Source organism: Epinephelus fuscoguttatus, linkage group LG9, assembly GCF_011397635.1.
Source record: "Epinephelus fuscoguttatus linkage group LG9, E.fuscoguttatus.final_Chr_v1".
Lineage (NCBI taxonomy): Eukaryota > Metazoa > Chordata > Actinopteri > Perciformes > Serranidae > Epinephelus > Epinephelus fuscoguttatus.
In genome coordinates, this window is record NC_064760.1 from 17,235,539 (window position 1) to 17,261,148 (window position 25,610).

Genomic DNA, 25,610 nt, shown 5'->3' on the forward strand with positions numbered 1-25,610 from the left:
TTTAGAAAATGGTGCTCATTCGTATGTTCCCCTTACCTGAGAGCTCGTCCCATGGTCTCATAGTTCATGTCAGGCTTGTTTTTGTGTTTGCCCCACAGCTTTGAAACAGCCTTGGAGTCCACCAGCTTAAAGATGCCTTTCTCCCGCTGTGTCCACTTGATGTATTTGGGACAGGTGTTCTTATCCTGCAGTAAAGCCAGAAGGAATTCCCACAGGTAGATCGTGTTGCCTGCAAATTGAGGGGGGGGGGGACTAAATTAAGTCATGTTTTTAACACTCGAGCACATCAGACATTCATGGTGGGGCCTGCGAGCTGCGCTATAGGCATCTATAATTCATTTAGTAATTTAGAGTCTTGCATAAAAATGTGTGTACAAGGTGGCTAAAGGGTTGCAGGAGAAATAACTCTTTTCTAATAACTATTGTTGTGTCAGTCGTACGTGTACATGTGTGCCTTGGAAGGAAATCAATTACACCAGGCCTGGGAGTAGATTACTCTAATTTGTGAGATGCTTTGGCCAGAAGTGGTTAAAAACAGCAACGCTCCCAGTAGTCACTTGAATCCCAGACACAGTGACAGGGTGATGTATATGTGTGCAGCTGAACCTGCGGTCCCCAGCCCCCTCCTCTTTGTGTCACACTGTATGGTGCAATGAGGGCTCACATCGAGCAGCACTAGTCTGCTTCTATCGGTAGAGCATCAATGTGCCCTCCAGCCTGCAATCACTTCTGTTTCCCTGCGAAACACAGCACTCTGAGATCCCCTCATCCATTAACTCGCCCAGATTCAACCCCGCCGGACTGCAGGGGTTGAGGACTGCTGTTTGCACACTCCACAGGAGGAAACAGAGCATACACAAGAGGAGGGGAGACCTTGATTTTTATTGGCTCATTACAGAGAAGCGGACAAGTTAGTGAGGCCTACCTTTGCCCTCTTTGCTCTTCTTCCTGAGTGGCAGGTTAGGGGTGGTGATTGGGGAGCAGGGACGCACCGCCCGCGGCTTCCGCACTGCGATTCAAATTGAGGGGTGGTGTGTTATGAGGTGAAAGGTCACAGTGAAATCATCCAATTACCTATAAGGCTGAAATTTTAGCAGAAGAGATCATTCCTGTGTTCTAACAAGGAGGAGGAGGACAGCTGTGTTACCTTTGGTTTTTTTCGGATGTTTTAAGGGGCACTTTTGGGGTATCTCATCCATGGATGAAGTGTCCTCGTCGAGGGACACGTCAAGGGCACTATTATCCATCTGGTCGGGCCTCAGAGGGGCGTACGTCAAGTCTGACTCCAGCAGAGTGCCGTAGGTGTGAACTATACATAAAGAGGATAGAGAGAAGCACAGACGAACCATGAATAGAGCGTTAATGACACATCTCAAGCTCAACATACAACCACTGATCAAAGTTAAATGTAGAATATGCAAAATGACTCACTCATGCGCTTCTCGTCCAAAATGTTGTTTGGAGACTCCATGTTAAGGAGAGCTGCTGCAGCCTCGTTCGTCTCCATGCTGTCCTCTGGCCCAGAGACTGTTGTTTCTGTCCAACAGACAACAAATTAATTGATATGAAATCCTTGTTGGTAACTGCTTTGTATATTGTGGTGCTTTGGGCACTTGTATGTCTGAGTCTTTCTCTGATACAGCTGAATGGTAAGCACAAGTACCAGGCTCCTTTTTTATGGCTGCTGGCATTAAATGAGTTTTAAGGTAACATCCTGATCAGTTTTGTTTGTGCTGAGGGACGTGGGCACAATCAAGACATTGTGGTTGCAAGGTAAAGAAGAATTAGGCGGAAAGGTCTACCAAATAAATTACTAATAATGTTTAATAAGTTTCTCAGAAAGATGTATTTTTTGACTCATTCCTCTTTTCACAAAAAATGAGTAAAAAAAATAAGTCTTTTAAATAATAAATTCTCCAATAATTTATTAGTAAAGAGGTTTTTGCATTCTCGTGCGACCTAATGTGCCCCGTCTTGAGACTCTCTAGGTTATGCTGGCAATTAATTGGAATTAATTGATTGGAGCTGTACCAATTGAACGTACCTTCAATCAAACATGTCTTTATTTTCCCAATAATTAGTATCAATCACAATCGTATTTCTAGAAACTTTTTAATGATGGACCCAGGGTGTTCTTCGAGATTTACATTTGTTATAATTGTGAATCTGAGAACACTAGTGTATTTTAAATGCACCTCACTGAGCACAGTTCCCTTTAAATGACAGTTAAGTCAAACATCTTTACCTGTGAGGTCAACGCCTCCCACCAAGATAGAGGGCTCCTCCACGACATGAAGAGTTGTGTCCACCATAATGCCGTTGGTCACCTCGTCGGACTCCAGGCCTGAGTAGACCTGCAGCAAATCAGCCGCAGGCACCTGCTCAACAATGACTGCTGGGAATACTGACGGGTCATCCAGCTGAACAGAGAAAGGACACACACACATACAGAGGAAGGTGAGAAGTTGTGATGCAGGAGCCGTCACAGGGAGGCAGGGGTCTGACGGTCTTTGCACATACGTACTCTGTGTGTATATGCAATAAAAACGCCTTTTATTCCTTCACTACACATCATAAATGCAATTTAAAAACCCCAGATGACATCAGATTAATGCTATAACCAGATTTGGTTCCTTATTTTTATTGCCTTGTAAAAATACTGTGGATTCATACTCAATTTCAGCTAATGTGGAGGCACACGGCATGGCGGAGAGCTCATTTCTGTGGTGTTGCAGCGGTCCACAGGGACCCGCTGAAGAAGACAGGAACCAGCTGTTTGATTTGGCCTACTTCTCCTGAGAAGTTAATCTTATGCTCAGAAATTATATAAGCCCAATTGAATGTTAATGGATCAATCGTGAGTTGCAGGCGAGCACCTCTTTCATCATGTCCTAAACGTGCTTTGGGAATTCTCAGCTTGCCGTCTCATTTCAGGCATGGCTCAGCCTGATGCAGGAAGGAGTCGGGGGACGGAGGGGAATTATTGGAGCTCGTGCCAAACCGTTGAAACTGAGGAGCCCAAAATACTCGAGAGCTCCTCAAACATAGACTGGGTCAAGAGTGCTCACAGGGCGCTTGGTTCGTGTCAATGGGAGGGACATGGGGACTAATTCAGTCCTCTGAATAAGTCATGCAGTCCTCTAAAACTCTTATTTTGATGACTTTCTGGATTTGACATCTGCTCATTTGTGTAATCATAAGAGACTGACAGGCGGATCTGATGTGGAAAGCATCAACAAAACTTAACTTTTTACGCTACATGCTGGCTTTTGTTTTAAATGGAAAGGTCACCTCAGGTACTTTGATGCAAAACAACTCAGGTCAACACCAGCAGATGGCAGCAGACTACACTTCAAAAGTGAACTGATAATTTCTTTTACCATGTCAGTGCCATGCAGCTAATGCAACTGCTCTGGCCTGTAAGTGTATAATGTGTCTAGACCGCACTGAAACAGATCAGATTTGGATAAAATATTTATCTTAGCAGGACTGTTTCGGCCCACCAGGGATAAGAGACGTGCAACCTCTGAAAATATTCTCTGAAGTTGAAAGATTAGTAAAAGAAATTAGGTCAAATGTGTCCAAACAAAAGATGAATGTTTGCAAAACCTGACAAACACCTTCTTGATATCACACTGCCTACAATCAGGGTGTAACTTACACTGCTGCCCCACAAATAACAAGCTCCGTCAACTAGAACCTTTGCACTGCTGACTGGACTGTATCACAAAACTCTTAAAACACTCAACAGAATGTACATGTTCGGATTATTTTTTAAATTTTAACCATTTCAATTAAGAAGACATTTGTACAGTCCTGACCTAATTAAAGGGGGAACAGGGTAGAGAAAAGGTGCAGTAGGAGGAACAAGAATAAAGGCTTATCTGTCTCTTTGCACAAGTGTCCATTGTTGCTTTGGACCTCTGGGGCATACCAGGTGTCTGGGCTCTGAGCCGTAGGGGTGAAAAGAGGGGGCGATGGATACACTCCCATTTCGGCTACACTTTAACCAGGAAACTAACAGATCGACTCATTATTTGGACACGGTTAAGAAAGGTTGGGCCTCCCGGGCAGGACCAGGAGCGACTACCAAAGGATTGTTTATTTGTAACTTGATACACTGTACATAATGTAGGTGTCTGTGAGTCTGGAGCAAAATGCCTCCACACTCCAGATCATAACTTTGAAGATCCACAACAAACAGCTGAGTGACATCTCAGCAGTGAGAAACCTCAAGGGGCTAATAAAAAGCCTGAGTTTTGCTTTGACTACAGTCAATGTCTCACTGACGTACACTGAATGTTTCCCATTAATCAGAGTCTTTGGTAGACACATTATCAGATAGCGAGACAGTGAGGCTACCACATCTCCACGTCTGGGCTTAAATGATGTTTGCTGTCCTTGAGTGGGAGTCAAGCGTGTGTGTGTGTGTAGACAAAGGCATTTTGACTATTGGTCTGCTGAGCTCCTGAAACAGCTCCCCTCCTCCCATTCAGCGCACAAAGTATCCACTCAGTTTGCTGACAGAGCATTAGACATCTGAAGCTGCTGTCTCCGCTGTTGTTTTGATGGGGTTTTTTTTGCTGGGAACACCTCAGACTGGTCTTGTATTGTCATGTAAACGAAACACTCTGCAATGTGAAAGATAATCACTATGGAGGAGAAAGAGACAGCGTTGTTTAAAGGTTGATAAGGTGGGGCTCTCAGGAGAAGCGGCGCCCGACACGCAACCCGGTCTGACAAATAATATTGAACACCATAAAGGTCTTAACTGCCCTCTTCCTCTTTGTTGAAGTGAAGAGTGTTTCTAGTAGGGAAACGGTAGGCGATACGAATCAGGCACGATTTGCATTTCTGAGTTCCCCATTCTGCCTTTGAAAGCAACAGCATCTGTGCAAGCTGTTCCCTCCAAACCCCGCTCTCTTCTGCTTTACCTGCCCGGCCACAATGAGTCCAACTGTCTGTACACTTTATATATCCTCATTATCACAATATGTGAGAGTGCAGCAGCCTGTGTAGCATGACTGACACTACTGTGTTGTTCACCTAAAATCCAAATGTAAGTTTCTGTGGCTTGAAAGTGCTATATGTTTTATAGCTATATGTTACAGCTATCCTGCAGTTATTACATGATACACCTTAGGGAGCTTCTTATTGGCTTGAAAAACCAATATAGCGTGGCTAATCATTAGAGAACACTAAGATTTCACTCAGCTGAAACAGCTTTATTGTAGCTTAAATAAATCTTTACAACAGACAGCAGATACAAAATGGCTACTGCACTAGTGTGTCAGTGTGCTGTTCCTTTTGGGGGTATTTCCAGGACTTGGTAAATAGGGGCATGATGCTTACATAACAGGCTGAGTGGGTGCAGCAAGGAACAAAACTGTAGCGCTGGAACAATGCAAGACCTTTTATCCCATCCCTTCCAAACAGCCTTGTAACTCGTCCATCAGGTTAGACCTGAGTTGGTGCTATTCAGGGATCCAGTGACAACTTGTCGTTCTAGATACACACACACACACAGATACCAGCACACACAAACACGACCACACTTACAATCAAGCCTGCTCCACAGGATTCAGACACGGTTGTGGGGATGAGATAACTGCAAACCTGACCAGGCAATGAAAAGACACATAGGCACACAGGTTCACATAGTATGCACACACAGTAACCTTTGTGCCACTACACACGTTCATGGCCAAGCCCCACCCTTTCCCTCCCACGCACCCTAACCTCACTGCAGGTTTTTCAGTCTTTCCATGTCTGCGCTCCCAGCAGCCCTGCACTCCTCTTCCCAGACCTCCTCTCCGCTCCATCCTCCCCTCCGCCTGCCTCCTTCCCCAACATGTTGTCACAGTTAAAGATCACAGGCTCTGAGCTACAGCTAATCCTACCCCAGTGACCATGATGTTTACACAAGTTTTTATATGCCCTTTTACATCTATCAACAAAATCTGGTTGAAAAACGATGGATGGTCATGAGTGAAATAAAAAAATGCAGTCTAAAAGCCCAGTTAAGCCTAAAAGCCACAAACAAATGGATTAAGAAACTTTTACATGTGGTTTCTCCAGTGTGATACCTACCTGGTTGATTTCGTCCATCCCGTTGCTGGCGAATTCGAACACCAGCTCGCTGGGCTGAACTGCAGTTGTCATGTTCAGTTCAGAGGGCAGGGAGCAGCCTAAAATATCCTGACTACTCCTGGCTCCCGACACTCAGCTTCACCTCACAAAATGGCTTCCCTGTCGTTGTCCTGTTCTCTAATCTGGGCGCTTAGTAAGAGAGAGACCACGAGCCGAGTTTCAGAGGAGTGCTGTGGCCCAGGTGGGAGCAGCCTCGTCCCTCTCTGACACGGAGGCTGGGTCCCGCTGCGCCTGGAGCATCTACACCTGGCAGAGGGAGAGAAAGAGATAGGGGCTAAGGTCAGGAGACATATTAGATCAGTTTAATTTCACTGAGAGACAAGAGAGGCAGGGAGGAGCGGGGACAGTGCAGAGGAAGAGTGCCTGTGTGAGAGGATAGAAACCCAGAGTATGTCTGAGGCCTGAGAACTCACCATTCAACTAATAACAGACCTGCACAGCTTCAGGCAGGACATACTGTACGTATCTAGGCTATGTTTAGCTCTGAAATCGGAAAAGGCCACAAATCTCAGCAGAGAAATCAGATCACTGTCTAACTCCTGCCTCCCTGCCTGACAAACCCTCTAGTGAACTCACAAAACTAGTCAAGACCAAGCTAAAAACTCATTTTTTCTCCCCTCTCCAAAAAGTTTGCACAAGGTTTCAGGCTTATTGACTACTTAAATATATTCCTGCAAGCAATAGAAATCTGTTTTGATGTTGTACAGTTGCTTTTACGCATCTTAATTCAAATATCAGAGATGTGACGCCAAAATATATAAAAGCTCAGCCTCAATCGTCCAAAAGTTCAGGCTGTGAGGCTTAAAAGTTGAAACAATTATGGATGTTGTTAAAGTGATCTTTTAAATAAGGCAGGTCTGCAACAAATTACCAATTGATGTAATCCTTGGGTCTATGAAACATCAGAAAACAATGGAAAATGATGATCACAAAATCCCAGAGCACAAAGTGACACCTTCAGATGGCTTGTTTTGTCGGACCATCGACACAAACACCCGAATATTAAATTTACTTTAACTTAAGACGAAGAAAAGCAGCATATTCTCATATTTAAGTGCCTGGAACCATCAAATGTTCAGCTTGAGAAATGACGTTTAACTCAATTATCACAACAGTTTTCAATTCAAATCAGCTAATTGATTAATTTCCTTTGCTCTAAAACAAGCACATCAAGTGTATAGTCAGGATGATCTCGGAGCACAACTCCTCCTTATTTCAACACCATTGCCTCTCATTTCATGTCTGTGTCCATCCCTGAAATGAAGGCACCCCTCAGCACACCACCCTAGATCATAAGACTCAAGGGGCTGATATTATGATCACATGAGAGGGTCTGAACGAGCCCTCCCTCTACACAGAAACACACACACACACACAAAGGCGAGCGATCACTTGTCTGATGATGCTCTGGAAGCCCCTCTGTGCTGACCCTCAGGGAGTTACTGTGATCACAGGCAGCGGGGGAGGGAAACTGGTGGTCGAGTTGCTTGTTAGTGTGTGTATGTGCTGAGGTGTGTCCCAAAAACACAATGCCCAAAGGCAGGTTTCAGGGCTGAAGGTTGGGAGGGGCTGAAAAATAAGCGGACACCCCTGAGCCAAAAGCCCCCCACCCTCCTCTTTCCCTGAGACCAAAGAGCTGGCAGCAGTAGAGAAGTAAGAGATGGCAGTGTTTAATGCACCCCCTCAACACACACACACCATCCCTGCTTTTTCCACTGCTGCAGGGTGGAGCTCATTTGCTTTGAAATGCCTGTGTGACTGACGAAGTTGCATACCAGGCCCAATTGTATTTTGAAGTTTTGAAAAGGGGGGGGGGGGTAACAGGAGGAGAGGAGGTGATAGCAGACTAAACTTCTGAGCAGCTCGCGGGGCGCAGGGGCCAAACACATTTTACGATTTAGTTTATCTTCCTGCTAAGCATCCAGACAGAATAGTAACATGTGGCCGTGGTCTGGAAAGCATCGCTTTGGGAAACAGAAGAGAGAGAGACGGGGATACTAAATCTTTTTGAAGGCTGGCGTTTCATTCCAGTCAGTCCCCCCTCTTGCTGTCTCTGCTGGGCAGTGTCCATGCCCACCTCTGCCAAAGCTGGACGCTGCTGCCATCTGTCTGGAGCTCTTCAGTGCCCTGGTCTTCCTGGCATGTTTGTGCCGGGAGAGTGTGACAAGCCATTACCAGACTTGAGCGGAAAAGAGGGGATGTATCACACGAGGCTTCCAAATGGAGGAAGATGTATAAATCATGTTAAAAAAAAACGCAGATGGACACGTGTCTGCATGCTGAGCGACTTCGTTTGTAATTTCACATGGACCACATACACACATTTGCAGCAGATGCCCTTATCTGCCCTCTGCTGAGAGCAGGACACCTCATGTGAGATGAGGGAGGAGTGCAGCGGCCTGAATCATATGGGATCACTCTGATATTGCCCTGCCCAGCCTCGCTGCCTTCTCCCACATATAGGGAGCTAAAACAACATGTGTCCTCTGTAACAGAGCATCTTTGTTCTTCTTTTGTTATTGTCACAGTTTGTGTTACTTTTAAGGATATTTATGGAGCTGTTAGGGCAAAAACTTCAGCTTATGATCCCATGGACACGACTTTTATTAAACTATGGACAAATCAGATGACAGGAAACAAACTGTGGGAGATCACAGGAGTCAGGATAGATGTAAACAGTAAATCCTCTTTCCTGTGTTTTGTATTTGTGTCTAATTGACTTGCTGAATTCGCACTATAATGCATCAGGCTGTGTCAGTGTTTGCATGTGTGTATTTTCCATACCCCTCCTGTCAGTGCTTCATTGATCTGAATGGCCCAGTTGGCATCGTGCTAACAGCAGACAGGGATACAAGAGAGCCAGCCATTAGTCAGACGCAGCCTGCACATTATCCCAGAGCACATGACAACAGCTGCCTTGTCCTAGCACAGGGGCAGGGTTGTAAGTGAACGTACTACGTCATGAAGAGAAGAGGAGGAGAACAACGAAGGGAGGGATTTTACTGGGATGTTAGTCAATGCATAATAGTCCACAGAGCAAATAGACTGCCTGTGACTCATGGGTGGGGCGTTCTTTTGACAGACTTGAGTATTTTAGTGTGGTTACCAGGCGGGGCATCCTGAGATCTGCGGCATGAAATGTGTAACAGTGGTGTCCTGGGTTTAAATCAAACCAAACACGTGATGCATGTCAGCCCCCCACCCCCTTCTTATTCCTATTGCTCTCCACTTTTAAAATCTCAATGAAGGCACAACTGCTAATCACACACTTTGTGCTGAAACTATTTGTCATTTAGGCAGTAATCATGTATAAACAACTATCTTCATAACCAGTTTCAAAACAGCACCAACTGAATTTTGGTCACTTGGAACACAATATTAGGCATTTTCGGACTGGAGCTTTTTCATAGTTTCAAGAACCCCCCTTTTAGCTGTGTCTGCACCACAAGAACAAGGAACGATCATAGTTGTTAGAGCGCTGTTCCGAGGGACTTTTTTAAGCTATTTCAGAGTAGATACTCTCACAGCACAAGAGGAACCATGAGTGATGCAAGTGTATGGTGACTGGTCGACCACAGACAATGCAGCACCAGCAACCACCATCTTAAAAAACACCATAGCCAAGTAGACAACAGACAACACAAAACACCAAACAACAGCTTTTAACTACAAACTTCGAAGAAATACGTGAACAAATGGACTGACAGCGAAGACTAGGCTATGCTGAGTATATGTGATTGTAAACATGATGCAAGACGATGATTTTGACTCGTCAACACAAAAGGGTCGTTGCTACACCAACTGCCAGCCAGCCTTCCTATTAGTGGTGCAAACAGAACAAAAGAAAAATAGCCCTTGAAGGTATGAAGTTCTCGAGGGAGCTCCAACTGTTTGGTCCGAAAACGCCTATTGACATGTTATCATCCTAAGACGTTTTATGGCTAGCCTACAGTTGCCTATTTCCCTGATTTAAAGTCATGTTTTTGTCCACCTGATGAATTCACGTCATGTTTGCTCTTATTTCAGCTCTAAAACATCTGCCTCTTTAGCTCCTAAATGCTCTACTATGTTCACCGGCTAGTCGCTAGCTGTCTATGTCATCTGTTTGGTGCTGAACAGGTAGCATACAGTCATTTTTTGGAACATTTTTTTGTTGAAAACAGCTGCCTGCTGCATCTGGAGAGAATTCTGATGAAAGCTGTATAAGTGAACCAGAACTGCAATGGTGTAAATCCAAAGCAATGAGCTGAAAGATGCTAAAATGCTCAATAAAGCTGAGCGAAAGCTGTGGTTATGACTCCTTCGGCATTACACAGGCAGGTAATTATATACTAATGAAAACAAAGTAATGAGTATTATATTCCATTCCTGCCAATACATCCCCCTAAATCCTACACACTGGACCTTTAAGAAGCTTATCAAACAAAAATCTGCAAACAGCCTGAGCAATTTGAGGATTACTTTAATATCTTATAAAATAAATAAAATGATTGCTTTCGTTAATATTTACTTAATTCAATTATTATTTGAACCCTAGGTCAACACATGTCAGTAGCCCCAAAGACAATCACCAATATGACTAAATGATAGTATGGCCCCATCATGGCCCTTCTCTGCAACCATGGTGACCTGATCTTTTTATCAGTCGCCTCTCCTCCGGCGATTACAGCTGTCTGTTATATATGGCAGGCTGGTGTGCAGCAGACTGAGGGGGAGCATGAAGCAAACACTGGCCTACTCCACCCCTACAGCATGGTGACTGCCAGTCGCAATAACAACCAATTAGAGTCAGGATTCATGAACAAATGGAGCATTCCCAGAAGGCCCTACTTCCCCCGCTTTAGTCTCTTCAGCTGAGCTCATTGTTGACCATGAAAGGAGGTAATTTAAGCCAATTGAATGACTATGCAATGACTCACTCTGCATGTGGTGAGTGCAAACATTGCGAGATGCGAGAAAAGGACCAGGGCAAACTTTACTTATCAGCCATTTTCAGCTCAGGTTACAAATATCTAGATTTCTTCAGGTGACATAGCAGGGGTGTTCTAGTGTGGCTGTGCTACAGCGGTCACAGGGCTTGAAGATGTGAGAGAGCGGGTGGTATTCCTGGTATTTGAAATGAGTCCTCTCTGCACTCACTAAACACCTGCAAAGGCTTAAAACTGACAGAAGCAGTGATTTTGCTCTGAATCACACAGTGCTGAGAGACACATTTTAGTACTAACAGAAAACCTTAAATGAGTCCTGCAAAGCTTTAGTTTTCCCGACTCAGCTGTGCGGAGAAACACCGGTGTGCAAAATGGCAGAAAATGCGTGGGCTTACCACTACCATGTTATTGAATGGTTGTCAGCACAGACATGCTGTTTTTGCAGGATCCTCTGGGTTCCTGTAAAGGAAATGAGTCAGTGATATGAGGCTCGAGCTCATTCCTGGAGCCCTGTGATAGCTCATATGGGCATCAGAGGATCCTGGTCGTCATTTCTGGACAGCAATTCCTTTTTGGGCATGTCATGGTACAGATGTCATTGAACTGTGCACAACTATGTGACAATAACACATTTAGCGCCAGGAAAAATAGTTGTGGCAAGGTAAAAACATGGCTTAGTTAAGGGAAATAATGAGTAAAGTAAGTAATGTCAGCTTATGTATATTCATCTATCCTATTTCAAGACAACAAGAAAGCAGGTAAAGTGGTGGTTGAATTATAGCAGCAGGTCAAAGTGCTGGAAACGTGTTTGTCAATGCAAGAGTGGGTAGATGGTAATTAAGGAGTTGCATCAATGCCAGACAAAAAACACACAGAGGTGCTACACACACTATGTCAGCGCTATAAAAACTGTTTTGAATACAGTATTTCACTTTGCATTCTACATTTTACTCACCACACAGTGTTGCACAATGCAGCATGTCTCACCATGTTCCAAACTCCACTTTATTGAGCTAAATAAAGGAGTGCTTTCACTGCAATCCTGAGGCCACACCATGCGTGTGGCGATAAAATGGCAGAGACGGGCACAGAGGCCCGCACAGAGACACTGGCTAATAGCACGCAGCTGCAGAACACAAGGCAGCAGAAACACAAGCGAGAGGGCACTGTGTCGGAGCCAGCAGCTCTGGCACCGTGTCTGTCTTAAAAGTGGGAGGCATTTGGCCTCTGCCGTGCCAGGGCCAAATGAAGACTGAAAGAAAAACGTCACCTCGAGCCCCGGCTTTCAGAAGGAGAATGGAATTTAATCTCATCTCCTGCGAACCTTGTACTTTTCCACTCTGGGCTGGAGGCTCCAGGAGAAGGACCCATGCCTTCCTGTGACAACAGTTGTTTGTGCCAACTAATAGGCCTACACTATCACATTTGGCTTTGGCGTTAGTAGAATATTATGGTCTGGAGGGCAGGGATGAAAGCTCAGTAACGTCCCCAGTGACAAAAATTTTACAAAGGTCTCCAAAGACCAAATTCCACTTCTTTTTTGGTCATATGTACGAGGCATGTTTCCTGCTGAGACATTGCAAGCTGTTCTCTGTCCCATATATACTCAACTAACATGCCCTTTATCACAGCACAGTGTACTGGACTTGCTTGTTTCAGGGCATACAAGAGAAATAATGGCAGCCATAAATAGCAGGGACATATTTTAAAAGCGGGTAGAACACACACACACACAAAAACAAAAAAGAAAAAGAAAAAAAAAACACCCACAAACTGACCTGTGAATCTTGCACTCACAGGAACAGCATCACTGAACAGTTGGTTTCTGCTGCTTCCTGTCTGTTAAACCACACTCAGAAGAAAATTTCTTCCTCTGTGTAAGAGCGGAAAGTTCTCAACTCCCCCTCCTTCCTTCTCAAACAACATGCTATTGCTATCATAGATGTGAGGCTTGTGACATAGGTAGCATTTCCTACATGAATAATATAGTAACTATGTCTACGAGTGACGTAAAAGATAAAAATAATCGACTTTCTTTGGACTGTTTTTAAATAATAACAAAGTCTGGTACTTTCACAATGAATTTCAGTGTTTTAGTCGCATGCAAGAGTCAAAATCTCCAGTACTTTAAGCACAGATGTGATGTAACCCATAAACACATGTTAGGCTGAAAATTTATTTCTAAAATATGATCTGCAAATGAGACACCGACAATTTCATGCCTGCTACACACTCAAGTTGTTTAATGACACTGATGGTGAATTAAAAAGGATCACAATAGTGCTCTCGAAGCCACACCTACCAATTGCAGACATGTCTTCCCCACAATGCTGACACAAGGCGTGCAAACACAGACAGCATTACTAACCCCCCACCCATCCACACACACGCACATGCACACACACATCCCTCACTGGGCCCCATGAGTCGGTTTTACAGAAATTCTCAGAACAAACTACAAAGTTCCTGTCACACAGTTTTCACTTATAGGTCAGACTGCGAGCACATATCAGTACGCGAGTTGCAGTGTGTGCAACTACAGCACCCCGCAAACTTTTTATGAGCCACAGAGAACAACCGCCCTGGCCTAAAGCACATACAAGCCATTCATTAACAATGTATAAAAATTCCATCTGCTGCATTAACTTCTGCTCCTGGTTAATAAGAACAAACAATAAGCCTGGAAATGTACTCATTCAAATCCTTCAAAGCTGCATGTGTCATAAATTTCCATATTTACTGTATTACTGCTGTTTTATCAGATGAATCCAGAACTAGCTTTTCAGCACAGAGAAGCTTGTTTTAGCTTCACAGATGTGGCCCATTCGTCAAAAAACTACCCCCAGTGGCCTATATCTATTATGTGGCAACCGGCCACATGTCACACATAGGAAGGACCAATGAAGTTGTGAAAACAGGACAGGAAATTGCAGCAAAGTTTTTAGAAGAGTTATCGGCACACGCAAACATCACAGTTTGATGTGCTGTGTGCTGCCGTAATGTCCACAAGGCTTTAAGGGTTTATTAGAGAATCTGGGCATTATTAGTAAGATGTGGAGCGAGAAGACAAGGTGTGTCAGAGGAGGGAAAGTGCCATCATTTCAAAATTAACACTCAAGGCAACAAAATTTTGACAGCCTGTTCTTCCAGCTGATATGATCAACTGCTAGTGACATTTTACCTTTTAACTGGTGAAAGCAACACCACACGCAACCCTGGCATCAAAATGGTTTCTATATTACTGTTTGCTAATGAAAAAAAGAACAGGAGTGATTAAAGGTTTAGTAAGAGATCTGTTGGTGTCAGAGCAAAGGAAATCTTGGTATTCGCCCAACCAGGACTGGATCCAGACTTGTCCCTCTCCACCGCAGGCCAAAGCATTGGCCTTAACACTAAATGACAACACCTTCTCTAAAAATCCCAAAATAAGATGTGCAAATGTATATTTTAGAATACAAAGAAGCTTAGTCAAACAGTCCTTATTATTGAGTTTGTGTGCAGATCAGTATTCTTTTTATTTTGGTCTCTGCAGGCTGCAGTCAGACTTGGTGCTGAAATACATGTAGAGAAAAGTACTTAAAAAATGTCGAGCATCCATTGTTTCTTATAGATCTGTTTCTTTTCTGGTCAAATAACAACCTACGTTTGGGTTGACACATACTGTTATGAGGTCAAGCAGCAACAATGTCAAACACAGTCTCACAGAAATATGTGAAATTCTTCACACATTATGGTGGTGGGTACAAAATGCCTTAAAACATGAAAACACAACACTTGGTTAGGTTTAGAGAACACAAAAATACTTAGTTAAGTTTAGGAAACGATTGTGGTTTCAGTTAAAATAACTACGTTATGGGACGGGAGTTACGGTTTCACACAGGACACAGCAGTCCCCTGGTTGAAAGTCCATGTTTGTTTGACCCATCCCAACAACAAAAGATCCTCACTGGCTTTGCACTGGCATCGTTTTCGTATTGCTGGCACCTAATTTTTACACAGTTTGTGCAATCCACCATTGAAGTGTTGTTAGGACATCGTGTCCATTTCAAGTATTTCCATGAGACAGGGCTGCAGTATATGACACTGTTCAGGTGCTCTTGTCAAGAACATTGTGTTGCAGGAAATGTTGATCACGCCACGACCACGTCTACATAACTCTTTTACCATCTGCCCCAAAAAGACAGAAGACAGAAAATTTGTTAAGTTCTGGAGATCTAAAATGACATCATAAACAACATGAACGTGCCAGGTGGAAGCAGATATATCACTCCCTACAGATTCACTTGTGTCTCAGCTTGATTACGTAATTTCAGATGATGATTCGTAATGATTCCAAGTCAAAAGACACAAAATGTAAGGGATAAAAACATGCAAGTCTGTGCGTGTGTGTGAGTTGCCTCACATTGCCCTGCTGATTCCTTTCTTGCAGACATATTTGAAATGCTTCATCCTGACTCTGCTGTTGTTTTGGCTGCTGTGTGGGAGCAATTTGATGCATGACTAGACTGGAAAAGCTAAATTCTCCCCTTTTTATACAGTAAGCAAACCTCCCACAGGCATTAGACATGAACGGGAGGCTACTGCACAGAATATCTGTAAAAGAAAAAATAAAATAATCATATACAAACCCCCCTAAAAATAATAACCAAAGCTAAATTCAAATGCATAAGTGTTCCTTAGAGCAGTGCTATTGTGCATAATGTACTTGCGTTTTCACACGCCCATCCCTGATGTGTTTACATTCATACCGATACTAACATGTCACAGCACAGGTATACTGGCAGCTGCAAGGAGTAACAGAGGACATCATACCAATAAAATACCAGCAGGGTACTCTCAACCAAGCTTGAATAAAAACAAGGATGACATTCCTGTTGCTTTCTTAAACTATAAAACAAGGTGCCAATTCTAACCCTGATAGCAGCCATCAGATTACGTAACTTCCCACACAGCTAATTTTCTCTAAGGGAGAAATTCCAGTTGGAGCTTATATACTGTACGAACTTTGCCAAGATACTTTCCACACCAGCCTTGCAGCACGCCACAAGGTACATGTTCAGATGGAGCTCTGAAATCTCAGGGATCCAAGTCTGAGTCGAGGTTGGTAACAGGGGACCCGGCTGCTGCAGAGGAGGCTGCATACCAAACAGGTCTGGACACAAGCAGGCTAATGTGTCCACCCATAGTCAGGCATGCAGCAATACGCCTAGAGAGGGAATAAAACCAAACATGAGATGAAATTATCTCATTTTTCTCTGCCTTGTCAAACACTTTGGGGTCAAGCTCTTCTTATCGTCCAACATTTTGGGCGCTTGTTCGCTTTTTGCCAAGAGGGAGGTGATAAAATCTGCACCACTCTCACATCTGTACAGCAGGTATGTAGAAGGAGCCAGTGGCCAGTTAGCATAGTTTAGCATAAAGACTGGAAACAGCTGTCAACAGCTAGTCTGGGCTTAAAACTGACGAGATATAACAAATTATCGAGTGAGATTTGAAAGGTGCTGGTATTTTGTTCTCGTTGGACAGAGACAGGCTTGGTGTCTCCACTTGTTTCTAGTGTTTATGCTAAGTTAAGCTCAGACGGATCAAACCAACATCAAGGAACTAGTGGCAATGAAGGCCAACTGTTGCGTCGCCTCAGACAGCCTGTGTCTTGGGCAAAAAGTTGCACCTGAACACACCACACAGGCTACAGCCGACGGCCACCTAGCATGTACCTTCTGCGCCTTCGTGAGCAGAAATAACTCTCGCTAGCAGAAGGCAGTGATAGTCTTTATTCAAAAAGGAAGACCGGAAGACCAAGAGGATGGATTCAAGATGCCAGTTAGCACATTTAAAACACAACCCAATGTTAAAAGGACAAATTATATTCACTGTGCAGTAGTGAACAACACAAACAATTATGAACAGTTTCTGCTGAAGAGCTCAATGGCTAAAAATCATCTTACTTAATATAACAAGTTTGTCTCAATCTCACGGTATCTTTACTTTAGCCATTAGTTTGCTTTCTTCACTTCCATTTCTCTTCTTGTACACAGAGCTGAACTACCATTTAGGGTGATTTCTCTCTCCAACACCTTTCCGCCTTCTCTAACACCTATTCCATACGCTGAATCTGTCAAAAAATGGATGACAAGGGCTGACTAGAGTCAATGATGCGGGACACACCACAAAAACTAGGGTGACAGATGCTCCCTGATGACGACTGACAGCCAACTGTTGGCTTGGTGCGTCAGGGCATCAACTGTCTCCAACAAAACAAATAGGGCTTTTTTCCAAAAATGTTGAATTATTCCTTTAAATCCACTCTCAATTTTGTCAGCTTACAGTATGTCACACTGGAGAATATCTATCTATTATGTATGATAACATGTCCTCTGCGTGAATGGCTAAAACACCATGAAAGCTTGAGCAAAGCCGTTTTTAAGATTCCCGCAGATCAAGCTTCAGTTTAGCAGCTAATAACACCTAAATCAGCTCTTCTCATCTGATCCCTTGTAAAGCCTCGCAGATAGGACCACTCACACTGAGACAGCTTAGCCCCCTTCAAGAGAGCTTATCTGATTTCACACAATTGGATACTAGGTCAGTGTGGTATTAGGTATCACTGGCCAATGTTTCGATGTAATCTTGGAGCCAGTGAACGTCTGCCACGCTGCTGGATCTCAGGACCACGGTGCTGAGTCATGATCTCAGCTGCATACTTCAAATAGGGACAAAAACTGTTAAGCCATGTGACTGAACTAACAAGCCTAAACTACTACTCGTGAGGTCATGTTTGGATTGCATGCTTTAGGTATTACATCATTACTTGCACTTCGGTCGGTTAACTTCTTGACATGTTCTCTGTAACTGTGTCTGAACTGTTACTAATCATGTAAAAGTCAGGATTACTGAACTAATCCCAGCCATTTTCATTTAGACCATGTATATCAGCCGCTGCAAACATCAATCAGAGGCTCGTTTCCCGTCTTTGGAGAAGTATCTGAGCTTGTACAGGAAGCAGAAGGACAGTCAGGTCAATATTTGAGAAGGCTTTATGAAATACGTTCATTTATGACAGTCAGGTGATGAGGAAGGTGCAGCATGGGTGCAGGAGATGAGGACAATAAAGTGCCTGGCTCAAGCGAGAGACGTGCTCAATCGTGTTATATAAGAAAATATTTACATGCTGTTATTGTTTAACCATATTAAGGACTTGTAATAATTATGTGCTGGGAGTGGAAGCAGAAATGGGTTTAATAAAACTGGCTCTATATCTACTTATTTCTCAGGATACATACATTGACTACTTATGTACACACTAACCTCTGCCTCGGCACTGCTTTGAATAAAGAGGCCTGACAATCAGCCTCCCGAGGGGCTGGGGTTATGTTGTTCTGACGAGAATCACAATGCAAAAACGCAAAGGTAAACAAGGAGTGGCTGTTGCTTAGGAACAAGCAGAGGGAGAGGGCTTGTAAAGTAGGCTGTGTGGTACAAGAAAGAGTGAGAAGGTGGGCCTCACTCGGCTCAGCCCGGTGTGTTTGCAGTGTTTGCAAGGACGCATGTGGAAGACAAAGCACGACGAGCATAAACAGACGACTGCGTGGATTTTAAAACTGCTTCTGCCTGCACTGCTCTTACTAAATGAATCAAAGAAATGAATTGTGAAACAAGTTAAAGATATTTGTTCAAGCAGAGATACTGTGACTCATTGAGAAACTGGAAGATTAAGTTGTTTAAACACCACTCGCACTATTGTAAAGTTTCAGATACAGTTATGAGGTTGTGTTAATGTGATGTAAATGGAGCTGCACTGGTGACAAGCAGTCGACTGCCATGAAAAGAATAGTTTAACATTTTGGGAAATAGGCTTCTTCTCTTTCATGCCGAGAATTAGATGGCACAATCAATACCACTGTGATATGTCTGGTAGATAAAAAGCTAGAGGAAGGAGACAGTTAGCTTAGCATAAAGACTCTGTCCAGGGCTGAAAACTGAAGCCAAAGCAAAAGTGTCAAAAACTGCTGTTTACAGGCGAGTACAAAAAAATGGCTTTGGTCTCTGAGGCGAATTTCCCTATTCAACACAGCTACACAAGGGTTGATTTTTGTCTGTATGCCGATAGTGTCCTTGGGCTTTCGTCCAAATATGGTCACTTCTGGCTCCAAAAACCCCCCAAAATGGCGATGTCACGGTAGCTACATCCATCATTTTAATACACTCTATGATCCAAAGGTGCAAAATCTGCCAGCCAGAACATTTCAATCTCACTAATTAACACATTAGGCTTTATCCTGTTTGTTTAATCTGTGCCAAGCCAAGAAAAAAATGCAGCAAATAACACTCTAAAAATCACAGTTTCCTTTTTACATCTTCTGGTTATTGCGTGAATTGAACAAACAAGATATCATGTGTTATTTGGTGAACTTTGGAAGTTCTAGTAGGTGGATTTCATTACCCTGGACAAAGCAGTCAACGTGTTTCCCACTCTTTCCAGTCTTTATGCTAAGCTAACTAGCTGTTGCCTGTAGCTTCATATTTACTCTTGTCCAACTCTTAGCAAGAAAGCAAATATGCATATTTCACAAAATGTCAAACAATAGCGTTAAGTAAAAGTAAAATTGTTCGATTTGATGTGAATGAGGCAGCACTACTGAGCAGCCATTAAGCTAAAATGTAAGAATTTACAGTTTCAACTGGGAGATGCTTGATGGGCAAATTTAAGAAGAAATGAAAATGTCACTGGAAAGTTACTGTCCCTAAAATCTGTCATTTTTTGCATGCAGCCCTATGAGTGTGAACTGACGTGTTCGTGGCATTCGTCTGTCAAACCTGAGGTTCGGCCTCTTGTTTTTCACACATCGTTTCCACCACACAAACCGCATGACAAATTTTCACAAAAAAGGCACCTTCATGCTTGTAAATGTGGCTCTGTGAGGCTCAATTTGAGCTAAATTAAATGCCCGAGCTTTCACCACAGTGTTCTCGTTCATGGTCAGAGAGCATTACATGAACATGCAGGAGAAGGTGATGAGAGGGAAAAAGTGACATTCAAACAGTATGACAGCAAAGCATCAAGGAAAAAAGGAGGAGAGGTTTCAAGACACACATAAATAAATTAGGAAACAAATGAACTTTAACTTCAGCCTCCTTAACTAAGACCTTTCCACTCAGACAGGAGTTCAGCAGATCACTTGAGTGCTGGAGTCATTATGGGCATGGCCAGTTTTCCATATAGCAGCCTGCTGCTGAGGCTTGCAGACACAGACACCACTGCAGCTGGGTGTCTGGGACCAAAGCCTCTGAAAACCATGTGGGAAATCGATTTCCCTCTGTGCCTGGGTCAGAATGCCTCTTTGTACCAAGTGATACTGCATTAAAGCAGCATGATGTTTAAATTAGCATGAGGGAGTGTGAGCGAGTTGGCAACGGACACCAGCTAAAACGTATTTCACTGAGGATGTCAGTTTTATGTTCAAATGCATCTCACAGCCTTTTTTTCAGGCATATTACCTCAAGCAGGGTGGAACCAACATAATTGGAAAGAAAAACAGTGCAATGTAAATACGTCTCAGGCCACTGCATTATATAGTGCAGTGCTAGCAATTTATAGCAGTCAGCTAGCTGTATCAAATTCCCGTATTTACAAATTACCATGCAGTCACAAATATCTGTACTTCAAACAAAGACAGAACCAACAGAAAGCTGTAATGGAAATTTTTATGAGGTTCTACATGCTGCGTTTATCTGGCACAAAATAAACTTAAACCTCAAACCTGCCTCCACCCATACAAGTACTACAACAGATAAACATTAATCAAGATATATGCACTACCACGATTTCCATAGTAAAGCAGCTCATTACAGAAAATAGTGGAGTGTATTAAAAAACTTTAAAGTTAGTTATATGAACTGCAGGGTACTGAAAGGCAAGTCATTTCCAAAAATACGATCTAAATATTACTGACAGTATTAGTAAGTTAAGTTAAATTCTAGTAGCTCATAAAACGGCTTCTTACCCTGCTGTCTGATGGCATCATCATAACCTGATCATCACACTATCTACTGACAAAAAACAACTTTTAATTCTGAAATTCACAGGAAGCACTTTGCATTCACTTTCAATTGTAAATCCAGCATTATCAGTGGTGAAAGAAGTACTCAGATCCTTTACGAGAGTAAAACTAACAGGCAGAGGTGTGGACTTCAGTCACATGACTTGAACTCAAGTCAGACTCAAGTCAAAGTCTAAGACTTTAGACTCGACTTGACAATTCAAAACGGACTTGCCTCTCGACTAAAGATTAAAACGTTTATTGAAAGTGTGCCATGAATCAATTCATTTGACTTCATTTCTTGAATCAACTAATGTTAATGCTTTTTATTTCCAGCACTTTGTTTGAACCAATCTGACAGCATCCAATCAAGATGCGGGAGAGGAACATGAACTAATGTTACAATTCTGAGCACCAGCTGGAAAAAAACGACACCAAAGATAATTTTCTTTGTGTACAAAAGTTGCCTGGTGGTCAACAGAAAACAAACTGCAGGATGAAAAACATGCAGGTCAAAAAATACATACTGAGAGGCACCATTTTCAAGCTTCCTTCAATATTTGAAGCTGCACGAAGAACGTCAAGTAGAAGCTAATATTAATGTAGTTAGCGTACTAATGCTTAGCTAATGTTAGCTTAACAACCAAGTAACTTTTTAACAAACTTGCTATAACAAAAAAAAGTTAAGCAGTCATTATTTCTGTAAATTTAAATTTAACATATAATACTCTGTTGTTAAAATGGCATTACATTTGATAAAGAGCGCATTATGACTTGTTTTTGACATGGTTTAGTCGCTGATCCTGTAAAAGTGCAAATTTTATAATGTCGTTATTGGTTTTGTGTGAAGACTCTTAATCTAAGAAGAAACTTTAACTATAGCTTTCAAAAAGGTGAAGTAAAAGGTGAATATTCCCTCTGAAAATGTGGTGGAGTAACTTAAAAGCTGTACTTATGTACAGTAGTTGAGTTAATGCACTTAGTTACTTTCCACTACAGTAAGCTACTCGACTCTGCAGTACGCTAACCTATTTACAGCCACATTCAGAGCAAAGTTGGTTTTACTTGCACAGAATCTGTGCCCTGACCGGCATGGTACGTTGCATAACCAGGAGTGTTATCAAAAGGTGTGACCTGATATTCTGCATATCATCTCTTTCTCTCTCTCTTACACACATGCACACACACACACACACACACACACACACACACACACACACACACACACACACACACTCTTTCTCTGTGTGTCTGAAAACATGGCGTTCTTGTCTTTCACCCATTCCTGCCAGGTGGGTGTTATGAGTCTCGTACAAGTAAGAGGAGAGAGTTCACATCTTTTACAGTGTCCAGTGGATTTAAGCTGGTTTTAATGTGATAAATTAGAGTGAAAATTTTGGCAACGGAGGCCCATCATCAAAAATGACATGTGAAACTTTGTAGTTACGTGACATGGAGTGCACTCAGAGTCTTGTCTCTTCACCATACATCAACCACAAAAGCAAAAATAAAAATCTCTGATAGACCTACACCAACCTTTGAACATTCTGGAGCATGAAGGTGTTCATCATCACTGAAAAGTCCAGCAGCATTACATCACATCACATCCTTTCTTGTTCTCACGAAATATGAGACAACAAGAGGAATAAAAACCAACATCGCTGCTTCCCTGTTGCAAATCACGATTTTCAGGGCTGAAATCAAATCTGTCTGGATAGAGAAACACTGAGCTTTCTCTGGGCTCTGTGTTCAGATGTGATGATCACAGCTCTGGTTCGTTGTGTTCTTCAGAACAGCGGGCTGCCAGTCCCAGCACGCTCTGAGTGTGAGAGTTGCAACACAGGGAGACAGTTGCTCAATCGATTTCACTTTATTTATCAAGGGAGGGTTTCCTGCGCGTACCTGCAACACATTAACACCGATACACCACCGGCTTTGACCTGCCGAGTGTAGAGCAGCTGGAGACTCACAGTGTGTGTGCCTTGCTCAGAGGCACCTTGACAGCAGCCGTTAGGGCAGAGGAGAGTGTTACACATTAACTTTCCCCACCCAGTTTTTTCCAGCTGGTCAGAGAAGTTCAAACTTCCCGTCACAAGCCCACTTCTTCAAACTTTAAGCCTCCATCCACTCCAGAAAAAGAGAGTGCTATGGAAATTTAAATGGCACAGAAGAAATGGAGAAACTGACATGATGCATGATGCAAATTGATCCTCGAGCGATGTAAAAACAGCCAAACAAACCATTGAAACAGGATAGGAGCCCTGACTTGGCTTTCACATGTTAACATTTTCCAGCCGGGTTTATTTAAAGATAATGACCGTGGGTAAACAAGGCCTATGTGTCTACAAGTTTCAATATGAGTCCACTGGTTTTCGGCATCCCCCTCAATAAATGGGCAGTTAATCAGGGGTTGTGGTAAGAGTAAGAGACCTGGTAGACAGAAGTGAAAGAGCTGAAACTTATTAACATAAAGAGAAAGAAATCAGTCTTGTCACTAGACACTATGAACGGACACCCTTCTCTGTAATAACTTCAACCCAATCTCCAAGAAATACTGGCATTGTAAGTTTCTGTAAACAACAGATACATTAAATGTCTTTGGCATAATGTAGCGAATATGTTAAAGTTTTATGTTTCTTTAGTTTAAACAACGCTGTGGTTAATATGGTTAGGTTTAGGCACAAAAACAACTTGGTTATTCTTAGGAAAAGCTCATGTTTTGGCTTAAAATACCCACTTTTGATGGCACTGTGCTGGCAAGAAAGTCAGCAATGTCTTGGTAAAAAACAGCTGCTTTTGATTCCCTCTCCCAGATGGAAACACAGCAGTGTCTCAGGTAAAAACAATCGCTTTTCGTGGCACCATCCTGGCTGGAAATGCAGCAATGTCTTGATAAAAAAAACAACCACTTTTTGTGGCACTATCTCTGGTAGAAACACAACGAGTCACTAAAAACACCCACGTTTGGTGGCTAAAAAGCTGCTGGAAACACAGCGATGGCTCACTCAACCCCCATTCCCTCCACCTACCCTTGACAACGTGAGCTCATGTACTCCGTCACTTTAGAAGCGTTGATATGATTCGTATGAAACTCACAAATGTAACATTTCCATGGTTTGCAGAAACATACAATGCCACCATTTTCTTCTGGCAACCAGGCTGTATAACATCCAAGTTTAAAAGCTTCTTTATGCCACCGACTTACAATCAGTATATTAATACTTTGCCAATGCCTTATGTTTGCATTAGTGCTGCCAAAAGATATGACGACATGAACACAAAGAAAGAAATACTTTTGATCCTTCTTGTGATAAAGAACAGTTTGTACCTGTCCATGTGAAACTGAATCTGGCTGTGTGTTTTGTTAAATTCAAGGCATAGAAAAACAGTTTGTAATGAACTATACAAACTTGGCTTTAGGTCTATTCTATTCAAAGCATGTGTCAGTAACATGAAACTAGATAAATCCTCAATTTTTACATATCGCGGCATGCTGGGACTGTAGTAATAAACTCCACCCCACCTCCTCCTCTCGTCATGGCCTTCTCTTGCAACGCCTCCGTCATCTTGCCCAAGCCTAATGATCTAATTACAGGCTAAGACTTGTTGACTTTGTATTGAAAGAGGAGCCTACCTGACAATACCGTCCAGCCTCTCTCTCTCTGCCTCCTCATCAGCCTCTGTGTCCTCTGAGCGAGACACAAATTAAACAGCATCTACGGTATGAGTTCATCCTCTGAGACGCAAAGGCCTCATTTACAATCCAAATCAGGGTGGGCACACAGTATGATGAAAAAGTTAGGACAAATGCAAACTCATACCTGCTAAAACACAACAGGGCCATTCACTCACTGGGTCATGTGCTGATGCACAGCAGGTGATAAATACAAACAGAGTGCAAGGCCAATTGATCCAAATATAATAATAGCTCAGTGACGGAGCTGAAAGCACACAGATATTTATTTGGTATCTCTGCAGTGATCTGTTCTAAGTTGCCTGTCTTGGGCCCCGACTGCAAGTTACGTCAGATATTACATCAACAAAATCAATTCTGAATGCCAAACTGATGAAACAATCACAAGCTTTGGTCTTTTGCATATAACTATGTAAAATACTGACCAAAATTGGATGGAAATCTTTTCTATGATAAGTGTAGTGCTCTGTGCAGCACGCAGCAGCAACAATTGTAGACAGATTAAATAAAAAGAGGGTGTGAAATCGAGTTGTTGCTCAAACTGTAGCCATGTTGATTCAATGATGTAGAATGTGCACATTGTCTGGTGTGGTCTAAAAAAGTGCAGAGTAGATTTCTGGTGAAACAGGAAGTGTGCTTTTATCTCTGCTGCACTGAGCAGCTTTTAGAGACAGATTCTCATCAGCATTAAGAAGAATATTTCAACTGGCTGCTGAGAAGAAAAAACAACTGACTTTGGGGAAGGTCATCTAATTTGTGCATAAAAGAGGAAGCACAGTACTGTGGGTTCAAACTTCC

General features: G+C 42.8%; 1 protein-coding gene across 3 annotated transcripts in view; it reads right to left on the bottom strand.

Moving 5' to 3' along the window:
- The window catches only part of elf1 (E74-like ETS transcription factor 1), a 44,756-nt gene that overhangs the window by 5,974 nt on the left and 13,172 nt on the right, over nt 1-25,610 (bottom strand). For 2 of the 3 annotated variants that reach the window (XM_049586107.1, XM_049586106.1), the window contains exons 2-8: nt 6,091-6,396; nt 5,560-5,616; nt 2,246-2,420; nt 1,432-1,536; nt 1,148-1,309; nt 926-1,009; nt 37-229 (exon numbers count right to left, since the gene is read on the bottom strand). In XM_049586107.1, the coding sequence (XP_049442064.1) occupies nt 37-229; nt 926-1,009; nt 1,148-1,309; nt 1,432-1,536; nt 2,246-2,420; nt 5,560-5,616; nt 6,091-6,162 (848 nt within the window). In that variant the 5' untranslated portion in view covers nt 6,163-6,396. The remainder of the gene's footprint in view (nt 1-36; nt 230-925; nt 1,010-1,147; nt 1,310-1,431; nt 1,537-2,245; nt 2,421-5,559; nt 5,617-6,090; nt 6,397-25,610) is intronic. The other variant, XM_049586109.1, reaches the window with a different exon arrangement.